The sequence below is a fragment of the Aethalodelphis obliquidens genome, unplaced genomic scaffold (assembly GCF_003676395.1).
Source record: "Aethalodelphis obliquidens isolate GAN/ISIS:26980383/991018 unplaced genomic scaffold, ASM367639v1 scaffold4, whole genome shotgun sequence".
Classification (NCBI taxonomy): domain Eukaryota; kingdom Metazoa; phylum Chordata; class Mammalia; order Artiodactyla; family Delphinidae; genus Aethalodelphis; species Aethalodelphis obliquidens.
This window is the reverse complement of record NW_020837948.1, coordinates 27,941,867-27,957,055: the sequence shown is the minus strand read 5'-3', so window position 1 is coordinate 27,957,055 and position 15,189 is coordinate 27,941,867. Positions and strand designations below refer to the sequence as shown.

At 35.1% G+C, this 15,189-nt stretch overlaps 1 protein-coding gene across 1 annotated transcript in view; it reads left to right on the top strand.

Annotated features, from left to right (window-relative positions):
* The window catches only part of MAN2A1 (mannosidase alpha class 2A member 1), a 163,049-nt gene that overhangs the window by 69,341 nt on the left and 78,519 nt on the right, over positions 1-15,189 (top strand). Inside the window, exons 6-8 of the mRNA XM_027100241.1 lie at positions 3,229-3,402; positions 6,131-6,317; positions 10,412-10,589. Of these exons, the coding sequence (XP_026956042.1) occupies positions 3,229-3,402; positions 6,131-6,317; positions 10,412-10,589 (539 nt within the window). The remainder of the gene's footprint in view (positions 1-3,228; positions 3,403-6,130; positions 6,318-10,411; positions 10,590-15,189) is intronic.

Here is a 15,189-nt window from a genome sequence, read left to right as displayed (position 1 = left end):
AAAAATTTCACAATTTGTATGGAAACACAAAAGACCCCGAAAAGCCATATCACATCTTCTTTATCCCTTCATCTATTGGTGGATACTTAGGTTGCTTCCATATCTTGGCTATTGTAAATAATGCTGCAGTGAACATGGGGGTACATGTATCTTTTCAAATTCGTGTTTTTGTTTTCTTCAGATCCATACCCAGGGGTGGAATTGCTGGGTCATATGGTAGTTCTCTTTTTAATTTTTTGAGAATTCTCCGTACTGTTTTCCATAGTGGCTGTACCAATTTACATTCCCACCAACAGTGCACAAGGGTTCTTTTTTCTCCACATATAAAGTATTTTTTAACTAAGGTGTGGACATTTTTTTTAGACATAATGCTATTGTACACTTAATAGACTACCGTAAACATAACTTTTATATGTACAGGGAAACCAAAATATTGTGATATTTGCTTTATTGCAGTGGTCTGGAACCAAACCCACAGTATCTTGGAGGTATGCCTGTATACAAGAGGATGTGTGTAGGTTATATGCAACTACTACACCATTTTATATGACTTGACATCCAAAGATTCTGGTATCTTCAGGGGTCCTGAAACCAATCTTCCCTGGATACCAAGGGACTCTAGTTAGATTCCCATACGTGTTTTTCTGAACCATTTGAGAGTAAGCTGGAGGCATCTTGTCTCTTTGTCTCTCAGTACTTCATTGTGTTATTTCATAAGAAATAAGGATGTTTTCTTAGATAAGCAGAAGATAGTTATCAAATCAGGAGCGTTAGCAATACTACAATCTAGTTCACAGGTTATATTCAAATTTTGTCAATTGTCTCAATAATGTTTTTTAATAAAGACTGCTTTTTCCCCTCCAAATCCAGAATCCAGCCTAGGATCACGTATTGCTTGTAGTTGTCATGTCCTTTTAGTCTCCTTAACCTGAAACAGACCTCAGCCTTTCTCTGGATTTCTTGACGTTGATATTTTTGAGGAGTGCAGACCTCTGTTGTAGCAAGTCTCTCAATTTGAGTTTGTCTGTTTCCTTTTGATTAGCTTTAGGTTATTTATCTATCTGATCTATCTATGTAATCTAACCTAATTTATTTTGCTAGAATATCACTGTAGTTATTTTCTGTTTTCCTCAATGCATCCTGTCAGAAGGCACTTGTCATCTCTTTGTCCCCATATTGGTGATGCTATTCTTGATCACTTGTTTAAGTTGTGTCTTTTAATTTTCTTTACTGTACTGTTACATTTTCTGCCTTTCAAATTAATAACTAATTTGTAGGACATACATTGAGAATAGGTAAATATCCTGTTCCTCATCAAACTTTAATGTTTTAGTTTTAGGATCCATTGGTGGTTTTCTAATTCCATCATTGCTTCTATAATTATCAGTTAGTATTCTATTAATACTAAAAGGAAGAGCTTTCCTTTTTATTTTCAATTTATTTGTGAGCTCATGGGTTCTTATTTTATTCAATGGGCTATAGTCCAGTACTATTAGTATTTATTTTGATTCCCCAGTTGTCCTGCATTTGGCCAGTGGAAGCCCCTTCAACTATCTCCTGATTTATTTTTATATGTTCCCATGACCCTTTGACCATTTCTTTAATTTATGCCCCAAGAATATGTTCCAGGGTTATCTTGTACTCTCCTAGCCTCAGCCCTGGAATAAGTAATTTCTTTAAGGTTATTTTTAATAGAGCATGGCATTTAGAGGTCAAAGTCTGGGATTGAAGATAATGTTTTTGGTACCGAGGTGTTATTGCACTGAGCTAAGAAATGTGTGTGTGTGTGTGTGTGTATGTGCATGTGTGTGTATATGTATATATAGAGAGAGTTTGTTTAAATATATATTTGTGTGTATATATGTATATTTATTCATGTTAGTACTACTATCTCCTATTTCAACTCAGTATCATAGGGTTCTGCTCTTTCATATTTACATACTCTATAGTTCCTTTCCTTAACAGTGTAAAACCTGGCTCCTTTATTCTAATTTACTCAGTCTTGAAACACATGAAAGTTTCAGAATTGCTAAACCTATACTACCACAAAAACCCAAAATTACTAAATAGAGTTCAAGATTTCTTTATAATTTTTTGGAGGTAAATTACATACGTGAAATGGACAAATTATATGGTCACTTTGAGTTTTGACACATACTCTTGGTCCTCTGACAGTTCTGACTTTTCCTTCTCAGTCTCCTTGGTGGCTTCTCACCTCTGTGTTAATCTTCAATATTGTTCTACAGAGTTCTCTCTGTTCTCTTTTCTGTTATCCTGTGTTACACGTATTTGCATCATAATCTCTGCAACTAGAATCAGGATCAAGATTGACTCATTTTTGTAATCCTAGGGCCTCTTTTAGGCTTCGGCATATGAAAGGTGCTAAACAAGTGTTTGAGTGAAAAAAATGTGCACAATTCTATTACTTATGTCGATTTATAGGTTGTTTGTAGAAGCCTTCTTTGAGAACCCTGAATAAATAAAAGATCAGATTTGTATAATGCCCAATGAATAATCTTATTTCATTAATTCTAATCTGTGCATTTATTATGTTTTTTATATTTTATCCTCTGTGAAATTGAGATATATCTTTAGGGCTTCACTCTTAGAATTGGTGTGAGTCAATTCTATTGGTGTGAAAAATTCTATTGACCCATTCTTGGTAGAAAGCACCAGCATCAAAATGTCTTAAGATTTAATGAAATATGGTACAGTTACTTTGGCCATTTCTGCTACTGTATATTATGATGATTTGGGACTATTGTAAGCTATACAAGATAGTTTAAAATCCCTTAATGTTGGGGTTGGGGAGTGCAAGTTGAAATGACTTAGGTTACTTTTCTATATTATGTAACAGGGAGTTGCTGGGTTATGCGTCTCCACAGAAGACAGGACTGTTAGATCCTAGAGGGCAGTGACTTGGTCCTGATTCTTTCTCTGCCTCCACTGAGTGCAGTAGCGTTCTAATATCTATCAGGTGGCAGAGTGCTTATTTCACCTCCAGCTGATTAACTTCCAGTGTTATTCACCCTGCCCGGGAGAACACAGCAGTGGCAGAATCCTCCTCTCAGGGAGTCCTGCTGGGAATGCTCGCTAAGGGTAATGCTGGGCAGCCCCTTTATTTTAGAATCCAGGAGACCAAAAGAACTCTGATGGGTCTAAATGTGTTGTGACTTCTTCTGTTTCATTTATCAATTTAAAACAATAACACATTTTCTTTATCAACAGGGGTGAAACCTCGGTCTGGCTGGTCTATCGATCCTTTTGGACATTCACCAACAATGGCTTATCTTCTAAAACGTGCTGGATTTTCTCACATGCTTATCCAGAGAGTTCATTATGCAGTTAAAAAACATTTTGCATTGCATAAAATGCTGGAGTTTTTTTGGAGACAGAATTGGGGTATGTAGGGTTTGATGAAAGTTGAAGATCTCACTTGACCTAGATGTTATTTCACAGGGGTTATGAACTCATGCTGTTATGGGTTTTATTCAGAGTGTCAGTCTTGAAAATATGGTTGCCTAAAGATACACATAATTGTTTTTTCAATGTATTTGTGTCAGGAGTCTTTTAAGCATTGGTGAAGATATTTATCTATAGAACATTGTAGATTCTTTTTTAAGCCTAATGGAAGTAAATAAATACAAGTAATTAGTCTTTTGCAAGTAATGCTTTCACTTGCTTCTCTTTTAAAAAGTACCTGTTTTATCACAAAGTTGTATGTGCATTAGAATTAATGTCCAGTCATATATCTCTCATTCAGCCAGTGTTTCTTCCTTCTGTCTCTCCTGTCTCTGCATCTAGTAAGAGTTGCCTTTTAAAACCTTAATCCTGTCCTACTAGAACAGCCCTCCTATTACCTGTGTCGCTTGTTTTCACACTGTTCTGTGGGCACGCAGGTGTTCTAAAGATGTACTTCTCCAGCTCTTTGCTGGGGCAGGGGTGACAAGATTTAGGCCTCCTGAGAGGCCTTTGCCTTTCCCAACCCCCATGTAATTCAGAACACCTTATTTTCTTACTTAATTTTATTTATGGAGTCCTTATTATGGGCCATGCATGGTGTTAGATGCTTTATATTCACTCTTTCATTGAATCTTTATAATTCTTTAAATTAGTTTCTATAATTATCCCTTTTAAATGGTGAAGAAATGGAGGCTTAGATATGTGAAGCCATTTGCCAAAAGTCATACAGGTAGTGGGTACAGAGCTGAGATTTGAATCCAGTTCTGTGCTGTTCCAAAGCCCAGGTCCCTAACCCCTAGTATATACCACCATCAGTATTAAGTTCTTGGTAAAATTTCATCCAAAAAAAGGATTTCATTGCTAAGACAATGTTCAGAAATCACTACATTACATCATACTTGCTTCTCTGTGTAATCTAAGACCCTCCTGAAGTGTTTCGGAAAAGTCATTTGTAAATTTAGATGGTATCTTTATGTGTACTGTTGTTTTTTTCAATAAGGAAACATAATAGCTATATAATTTTTTATCCTGGAAAATTAAACCTAATCTGTAGGGAAAACAAGAGCTTGTAGGGGATTGCATCCTGTATACTTTGATCAAATGCAAAGGAGCATACTAATTGTTTTATAAAAAGGATTATTAATTTGAGGAAGCTCTACTTAAAATATTGCTTACATTCAAATTGCCCATAAAATATCTATCACCAGGAAATTACTGAGTACTTTTATGTTCTTAATACCATGTTAAGAAGAAATCTTGCTTACAAGAAAATTATAGTCTAATTTGATAAAAGACAAACACCACCAAATACAGCAGATAAACTGAAATGTGTAAATGAGCTGCTAAATAGTATGGCATGAAGAGAGGTAGTAGGATGTGGAGTATGTCCTTGATTCATAGCAGAAAGGAAAGGAGGTTGCCATAAGTCCTGGGACTATGACAGCCTCTGTGCAGATAGCAAGCATTAGCGACCAGCATCCATGATGTGACAATCATGAATGTGATTCAGTGAAACAACTTACAGCACACAGATGTACGGATTATAATAGCTTTAAAGTTTGGAAAAGACCTGGTAATTATTTTAACTAAATGGAGTGTGAGAGAAAACTGGAATATTTTAAGACTTACTTGATAGATTTGGACATGTTGCTTTAAAAATGATGTTTTGGAATCAAGTAGAGCTTCTTTGTGTGTTCTGGTTCTTAATGAAGCAGTTGTTTTCAGTTTTTTAAAATGTACGCGTTGCTTGTTTGTTTTTTCTTGTTGTCTGTGTTTCTTATAAAAGCAATGCATTGCTGAGAATTGGAGATCCATACATAAAGGGGAAGAGGTATTTGCAGGTCAGAATCATAAAAAGATACCACTTTTAACTCTTATCGAAGTCCTTCAGCCTTACTTGGTGGGAGGCTTTTGACCTCTGGAAAGCAGTGATATCAACCAACACATACTGGCATTGAGGATTCTATTAAAAACAATTCTGTGTCAGGAACCAGTGCTCGTTTTCTGTATCTTTTTTGTTTGCTTTGTTTTGATTCTTCTTTTTGCTTTTGAAAATTACTTTTACTTTTCCTCTGCCTCCATGGAGAAAAGCGTCATTGGCTCTTTATTGGTGAACATCAGGGTGACTCCACAAAACTCTCCTGAGTACACTTCTTTCTCATCACTACAAAACCAGTATTTCCCCAGTATCTTCACAACCCCCTCCTTCTTCTTCCCTTATTCTTCCAGGTCCCCTTTTTACTCCCTTCCTCTCTTCTCACCTAGTCTCTGCTGCTAATGGTCTCTCTCAGAGTGTCCTGTTACCTGAGGTGGGAGCAGATGTGGCCGGAGCTGGCAGTCAGGGATAGACACGGCCATAATTTTGGATGAGCTGGTTATAAATTTTGCTTCTGCTCAGTTTATATCCTTCCAGGTCAGCAGATGCTGCTTTATGGCGGGGCTTTTCTCTCTCAGCTAAGTTTAGATAGAAGAGGTAGATAGAGACAGATGTGAGTATCCTCCTTCTGGCTGGTGGTCATTAAACGCTGCTTGGGTGTGTGTTCTAGTAGTTGAAGGGGTTGTTGATTTAGGGTAGAGCTTGCATTATGTATGTATAAAGTACTGGAAATTTGAACAGTTTGGGGAAAACAAAATTTATAAATGCAGGTCTGTTGGCTCTTTATTTTAGATCTGGGATCTGTCACAGATATTTTTTGCCACATGATGCCCTTCTACAGCTATGACATCCCTCACACTTGCGGACCTGATCCTAAAATATGCTGCCAGTTTGATTTTAAACGACTTCCTGGAGGCAGATATGGTTGTCCCTGGGGAGTCCCCCCAGAAACAATATATCTTGGAAATCTCCAGAACAGGTACGAAAATATGCATTTTGTAAGACAGTATCTTGGACAAGCAAGCATCAGTGGCTTGTTGCTGAAGGATTGAATAAATGGTTTTTAGTAGCCAGCTTATCCTTTTTCAAGGTATTCATTCAAACTAGATCTAAAGCAACTTAAAAATACCAGAGCCTTGACTATTTGTCTTGTATGTTATAACTTAATGGAAAGTGAACAATAGTAGATTAATATACAATGGATAACCTATAATACACTGTTATTACTGTCTCCTTTGCCCTCATTATAAAAGCCTTCTACTGTGTTTGATTGATTTCATATACTTTCGTTGATAATAAAACTTACGGTCTCTATGGTATAAATTGGTAAGAAAAGCAGCCCAACTGCAAAAACACATTTATTGAAATGGAACACATAAAGAGTGTAATTATCTGTTCCCTTAACAACAATTTCAGTAATAGTGAATGCTGCCCAGCTCTGATGAATACACATCTGCATCTTTCTGATGTTTTTGACTTACAGAAAACTTTAATTAGGAATATTCATACTTAAAGATTTTTAAATAAAAATCAAAGGAATGAATTATTTTTTTTTCTTAGAAGAAAACTGTCCTAATGATGGAAGCATCTCATTAAACCAAGCTACCTATACTTCTAATTCTGGTGCTTTTAAAGTTTAATTTCTTCACTTTAAAATTAGTGGCATGTTAATGCATGAAAATAAAACATTGTGTTGTAATATAAACCACTCAACTCTGCTAGAAAAATAATATAGCCTTGTAAGATCGTTGCTCTGGGCTCAAATCTCTTTATTTTTGAGCATATGTATATGTATAACTGATTCACTTTGTTATAAAGCAGAAAGTAACACACCATTGTAAAGCAATTATACTCCAATAAAGATGTTAAAAAAAAAAAAAGAATTAACTACTAAAAAAAAAAAAGGCTTTTAAAAAAGTGTGTGTGAGGATGAAGGTGGGATTGGGTCTCTTTGCATTGAGTGTCCTTGTGGCCATAAAGAAAACATTCCAGTGTGAGCCTCTCACCGGCAGACAAAAAAGTATTTTAGCATGGCAGCCTTCTTGAAGCCATGGATCCTTTGTATCAAAATCTGGCTTTCATAGTTGTTTTGAAAAACTGTCCAAGGTTTGGGATCAACCTGGTTTCATTTTCTTGATTCCTAGAGAAGTGAGGGTCAATGGGAGACCCTGAACAGCCTGCTTTCTAGGGTCAGGCTACTTAGGCTAAGAGAGTAATCCAGTATATTATGTAGCGAAAGGAGTAGTGGAAAGGAAGTGGTGGTGGATTGGGGCAGTGTGTGTGTGCATGTTTGAGGGGGGGGATTCTTGCCTGTCTACTTGGGAAAACAGCTGTAACTGAATGGTATTTACACTCCTTTCAGCTCCAGTGGTCAGGGATAGGAAACTTTTTGAAGGGTAACCGGAATCCCAGTGCACTCATAGATATTTTGAGGCCCGTTTTTTTCTTTTTTGGGTGCTCCTTAGAGTACCTGAGAACTATTTTGTGTAATCCCGTCGCTGTATCATAGAACCCTTCAAAGATTACCCCCCTATCCCCCCAAGAACACATCTTGTGGTCAGTCAGTTCCAGTGATCCTGAAAGTGGTTTCCAGGCACCTGGGACATACGGATGAAAGAATCTATATAATACCTACATAGTTTTTTTTTTTTTAAACTTCTTGCAAGTCTTGAAGTCTTAGCTCTGCTGGTTATTCCTGTGCAGATATCACCTTCCTTTTGAAGTTGTGATGAACAAAGATCAAACGTCGGCATTCCAGCTTAATGGCATTTGATTTTTTAATTCCCTAAAGAAAATGAAATTTAACTATAAGGTACAGGTGATACATTTAATAAGTTCAGTTTATCAGGTTCCTCTACTTTGCAGATAAAGAAATACCATTCTTCAACAAGTTCAGTTTTTGGTCTAGTACCATATATTTTACATATGATTGATGATTCACATGTCAGGTGATTTGATGTTTCAGGGAATTCTTTTTTTCTTTGTTCTAGTTAAGTTGCTCCTTCTTACGTGGTAGAATAAATGAAGAGAATTGCAGCTGTGCATCTTTAAATGTGATGTTGGTCAGTACATTTGTCATAAGTTTACTGTGCATTAGTGAGTACCCACTACCTGCCAGGTGGGTTAGGTTGGTCCCTTGGCTTTCCCAGCATTGACACTTTGTGAGCAGGAGCTTGGGAGTTAGTTAGGATAGATGCTGAATAGAAAAGGCACTTCATTAGAGTCTGTGATTTCTTTCCTCTTATGTGTTTTACACATATACATGCAAAATATGGTATATCTTACAGTAGTAAACCTTGGGATGCATTTAAATGATCGCATACCCTTTTTTATGCTGGTTGCCTGGGGGATCTAGTTGGATGCTCACTCATACTAGTATCGGCGATTTATGTGTATATTTTTTCCTCGTGTTTCTTTGGTCTTATATATCTTTCTATGTGATTAATTTCATCGTATGTGTGTTTTTTAATTGTAAGTAATAATCTAAAATTGTTTTTGGAAAATGTGGAATATTAGTAAATTACTAGTAAAAATTAAGTACTATATTGAATGCTAATCTCAGAAAACTAAGTATTATATGTTATATAATTGGGTCATTTGTAGAGACGTGGATGGATCTAGAGACTGTCATACAGAGTGAAGTAAGTCAGAAAGAGAAAAACAAATATCGTATATTAACGCATATATGTGGAACCTAGAGAAATGGTACAGATGAACCTGTTTGCAGGGCAGAAATTGAGACACAGATGTAGAGAACAAACGTATGGACACCAAGGGGGAAAAGCGGCAGGGGGTGGTGGTGGTAGTGGGATGAATTGGGAGATTGGGATTGACATATATACACTAATATGTATAAAATAGGTAACTAATAAGAACTGCTGTATAAAAAAATAAATAAATTTAAATTTAAAAAAGAATATTACGGTTACATTTTACCCACCAAGTTATTAAATTTTTGCTAATTTAATATTTGCAAAATATTAAATTTTTTAATATAAATATAAATAGAGACTGTCAATATAAAAAGACTATCAATATAAAAAGATCATATGAGATTCTAAATTTAGTTAAATTTTTTTTCATAATTTCTACAAAATGCCTCTTTCCATCATTGATATTCTTTGAGATTTCTTCATAAATTTTAATATTGTGAATTAGAATCTAATTCTGGATAATCCTTGAAATGAAAATTGGAATAGTGTGTAAAAAAGTGTATTTGTCATTTGTCACTGTTTTTTTAAGCTTTGGCATTAGAAATATGGAGAACTACTCTGGGTTCATCTGCTTGTTTAATTTCACTTTCAGAAGCGCTTCCTCTTAGTTTGTGTTCCCAGACTTCCTCAAATGGTTCTCCGATTCAGCATCTCCCAAAGGGTTTTTTACAGAATACGAGAATATGAAATATATGAAGCACAGCAGCACGTTGTGTTTAGCTGACCTTTTGAGTCATGGGTTAGCGCCCAGAGAGACAGAAACCAAAATAGCTCATTCAACTCCTAAGCTTTATCTGTTGATCAGTATTAAGAAGGACACCGTGAGGAATACTCAGATTATTGACGGAAGGTGTTAAGTGAGTTGATTTTCTTCCTTTAGAAAAGGAAATATGGTTCTATAATTGGCTTCATTCTAAATACCTTTTTATGTTTAATTAGGCAATTTTAGATTAAATTAGAGAAAGGGAATTAAGTCAAAGCAAACTTCAAAGTTTATATAGATGAGAAATCCTGTCTTCTTGGACTAAATTGTTTTACGACAGGCTATCTGGGAGCCAATCTATGTGGCTGACCTTTAGGAGGGCATTGATGCCCCCAGTAATTATATGCCAAAGTTGGTATGTGACTTTATTTCTCTAAGGATATTCCATTGGAAAACTATGGGTTTTTCCCTCTGATAAGAATTTATGAATATTTTAAATGGATAAAGAAAATCACTATGGTAGTTTAAAAAGTCTGCCTCATAAATTATGCTAAGATAGAATATAGGTAAAATACACAATATTTTAATATAATACACTTTTTAATGAGTTACCCCCTTGTTCTTTTCTTAGTAGTATTTTCCTTTTTTCTTTTGTAGGGCTGAGATGCTTCTAGATCAGTACCGAAAGAAGTCAAAGCTTTTCCGTACCACAGTTGTCCTGGCCCCCCTAGGAGATGATTTCCGCTACTGTGAACGCACGGAATGGGATCATCAGTTCAAGAATTACCAACTGCTTTTTGACTATATGAATTCTCGTTCTCAATATAATGTTAAGGTAATGAGAAAATATTTTATTATGAGACTGTATTTGAAGTTGACCCTTCATTATTAAGAGAGGCTAAAACACAATAGCCTTAGTTTCCTTGTCCCACATCCCACTATTTCGTAGAATATGTAGTTCTTCTATAAAAGTATAATTCATGAAGAGGAAAATTATCTTATATTACAGTTCCATTTCTAAAGTTGTCCCTTTCTTACCACTCATTGAGGATTAAAGAGGCATTACTTTATGTAGTTGAAAACATGCACCTAAGTTGTGATGTTCATTTTCCAGTGATGCCCTGTTTTCCTTTCCTACTGAAAGTGTGTTGTTTCTTACATTTGCGTCCTGTAATTTAGTAGTGTGACTGGCAGATGCACATGTCAAGAATTTTGCAAACAAACGTCTTGTATCCAGAGACTACAGTAGCGTTTTTCTTAGATGAGAAGGCTTCTAAAATTAATCATTTGTCTGTCGTTCTTGCTCTTTCTTCCCCCCTGTGGAAAATCTATTATGTACCCTAAAGTTGTGAGAATAGTGAAAATTCCTTCCTCCACCCCACTCCTGCTTCCCATATCCATGACTCAGCTACAACATTCATCAACTCAAGGTCACTCTTGTTTCAGCTGTGCCCCACTGTCATCTCACTCCTCTCTCTCGAATTATTTTGGAGCAGATCTCAGCGGTCATGTATTTTTGTCTATAACGATTTCAGTATGTATCTCTAAATGAAAAGGACTCGGTGTAAAAAGTATGATCGTAATACCATTATCACATCTAAAAAATTAAAAGTAATTTAATATCATATATCCAGATAGATTCAAATTTTCCTGATCTCACAAAAGCATTTTTTTTTTATTTTTAACAGATACATTGTGTAAGTCAGGATTCAAACAAGAGTCATATGTTGGACCCTATATGAGAAAATGAATTATCCAACAGTTTATTATATTCACATATGAACCTTGAAGACAGTAAAAGATATGTGAAAATACCATAGAGAGGAAGTGATATACCTGGTAGGAAATTAGAAAGCTGATGATATACCACCTTTTATGTAGTGAGAATTCAAATTTATTAAGTAAACTTAAATAATATTAAATAAATAAATATACTTAAATAAAATATTGAGGTTATTCAAGATACTTAAAACTGAATTTCTACCATGTTATAAACTCTGAGCATCGGGCCTATATTTAAATCATCCCTGTAATCTCAAAGATAAAGTGCATACATGGACGTTTGATTAGAAGAGTCCGTATGTATGTGGGAATCTTATCTCATTATCTTCTTGGGGAATGGTTTTGAGGTCTGCAAAAGGATCCACTGCATGATTCTGAAGAATTTAATCCTGCTTTTAGTATTTTACCTATTTCCTCCTTTGTTTGCCCACTAGAACAATTTTAAAGTAATTTAAAAAGTTGATGTATCATATACATAGAAGTGTGCAAACCACTAACTATGCAAAGAATATTTTCAAGTTTTAAAACCCCCATGTAAAGAATGTCTATATGTGTATAACTGAGTCACTTTGCTGTACAGCAGAGATTGGCACAGCATTGTAAATCAACTGTACTTCAATAAAAAAAAATAAAAAAATAATTAAGCCCCCCATGTAACCACCATCCAGATCAAGATGTAGAACATTTATAGCCCCTGGAAGGGTCCCACAGATGTCCTCTAAGTCATTACCAATTCCTTCAAAAGTAACCACTATTTTCATTTCTATCACTGTGATTAGTGTTGCCTGTTTTTGAATTTTATGAGAAGGGAATCTTAAATATGTGTTATTTTGTGTCTAGCTTTTTTTGCTCCACATTATGTTTTTGAAATTCATCCATCCACCGTTACGTGTTGCTGTAACAGTAGTTCATTAACTTTTTATGCTGTATAGTTTTTCTTTTTTCCTTTTTAAGGAATATTTATTTATTTATTTGGCTGCATCGGGCCTTAGTTGCGGCATGTGGGATCTTCGTTTGCCAAATGCGGGATCTTTGTTGTGGCATGCGGGATCTTTAGTTGCGGCATGCGAACTCTTGGTTGCAGCATGTGGGATCTAGTTCCCTGACCAGGGATCGAACCCAGACCCCCTGCATTGGGAGTGTGGAGTCTTAGCCACTGGACCACCAGGGAAGTCCCAATGCCGTATAGTATTTCTAGTATCCATTTGATATATATATACCACCATTTATCCATTCTATTGTTGATGAACATTTGGGTTGTTTCCAGTTTTTGCCTATTACAAATAATGCTGCTTTGAACATTTTGTGCATGTTTTGGTATACATGTGTATGTATACATGTGTATGGCATGTTTTGGTATACATGTGTATGAATTTATGTGGGTATAAAATGGGATGGAGTTCTGGGGTTATTGGGAATTTACATGTTCAACATCACTAGATATTGCCAAACAAGATTCCAAAACAGAAGCACTGGATATTGCATTGTATGACGGTTTCAGTTACTCCACTTCCTTACTCAGACTTTGTATTGTCAGGATTTTTTTTTAATCCTTTTTGATAGATGTGATGGTTTTATTTTGTATTTCTGGTAGTTAATGAGGTTGAGTCTCTTTTCATAAGTTTATTGCCATTTGGATATCCTCTTTTGTGAAGTGCCTATTTAAGTCTTTTGATGATTTTTTTTTATTAAATTGGGTCATCTGTCTTTTTCCTAACCATTTATAGTTCTCTTATGTATTTTGGATTGAGTCTTTTTTTCAGATAAAAGTTATACACATGTTGTCTCCCACTGTATAGCTTGTGTTTTCTCTCTCTTACTGCTGTCTTTTGATGAACAAATTCTTAATTTTAATTGAATGTAATACAGCAGTATTTTCCTTTATGGTTAGTGCATGTTATGTTTCGCTTAAGAAAATTTTGTTTACCCCTATAGTCATGAAAATATATTTCTTCTGAAGCTATCCTCTAGAAGTTTTATTGTTTTACCTTCAACATTTAGGTCTGTAGTATGTTTGGAATAGATTGTTGTGTATTGTGTGAAGGGAGGAATCGAGATACTTTTTGCCTATGTGAATATCCAGCACCATTTATTGAAGACCACAGTTTGCCCACTGTACTGCAGTGTCGTCTTTATCATTAATCATGAGTGAGATGAATGTATGTGTGGGTCTGTGTCTAGACTTTCTATTCATTTTTGTCTATCTGACTGATCTCATACTGTCTTAATTACTACAGCTTTATAATAGATCTTACTGTCTGATAGTATAATTCTTCTAGTTTTGTTCTCCTCAATATTGCATTGGTTATTGAGCTCATCTGAACCTATTGGGTCTGAAGTTAACGCTGTATTTCCTTGTATTTGTGACCCTCATTTCTTGCATGTTCACACACACATATTCTGCTTCCTAGTAATTACATTCTGCTTCCTGGTAATGAGATTAGGGAGTAATACGTAATATTAACTAAAATGTATTGAGAGATTATGATTTGGTAATTAAGTTTTTTAAGTGCTTTACTTTATTTAAAAATTTTTTTCTAGTTTTACTGAGATATAATTTGACATATATCACTGTTTATGTTTAAGGTGTTTAAGGTGTACAGCATAATGATTTGACCTACATATATTGTGGAATGATTACCTCAATAAGTTTAATTAGCATCCATCATCTCATATAGGTATAATAAAAAAAAGAAAAAGAAAAAATATTTTCCTTGTGATGAGAACTCTTAGGATTTACTCTCTTCACAATTTTCATACAAATACAGCAGTGTTAACTGTAGGCATCATATTGTATATTACATTCCTAGTACTTATTTCTCTTATAACTGGAAGTTTATACCTTTGGACTACCTTTCTCCAACTCCTCCTCCCTACCCACCACCTCTGATAACCACACATCTGCTCTCTTTTCCTGAGTTGTTTATTATTATTATTACATTTCACATGTAAGTGAGATCCACAGTATTTATCTTTCTCTTTATCTACTTAGCATAATGCCCTCAAGTAAAGTGCTTTACTTTAACAATTATTGAATTCTCCGGACATTTTCTGGTAGGTACTATAATTACTCATGAGGAAACTGAGGCACAAATAGATTAACTTGCCCAAGAAACACTATATTTGGTGAAGCCAAGATAAGAGTAGATAATATAGTTGAAAATTGATTTTCTTTAATGTAAGCATAAGGATTTGGAAATAGACATCCACTTTGCTGTTACAAAATTTATTATATCACAATTATATTAGATTATAATGACATATTATCTTACAAGTCATTATAATGACTCATATTTATATATAATGACATATTTATCTTACTAATATCATCGTTATGTTTCTGGTTAATATTTTGCCTTTGCAATGGAAGAATAATAGCTAAAACTTATACCGTTATTTGCCATCATGTTTCTAAGCATTTTACTTAGAACCCTATTAGCTGTAACACAGAGAGACCCAGAGACATTATATACTATGCTCAAAATCACATGTTTCATAAGTGGTAGAGATGGAATTCAAACCCACATCATCAGGATCCAGCTTCTGTGCTGCTCTTAATAACTGTTGGAGTGCCACTAACTCCTTTTGACTACTTTAATTATTTTTCTGCCACACTGAATCAAAATGGCTCTCAATATCTGTGTGTGTGTATG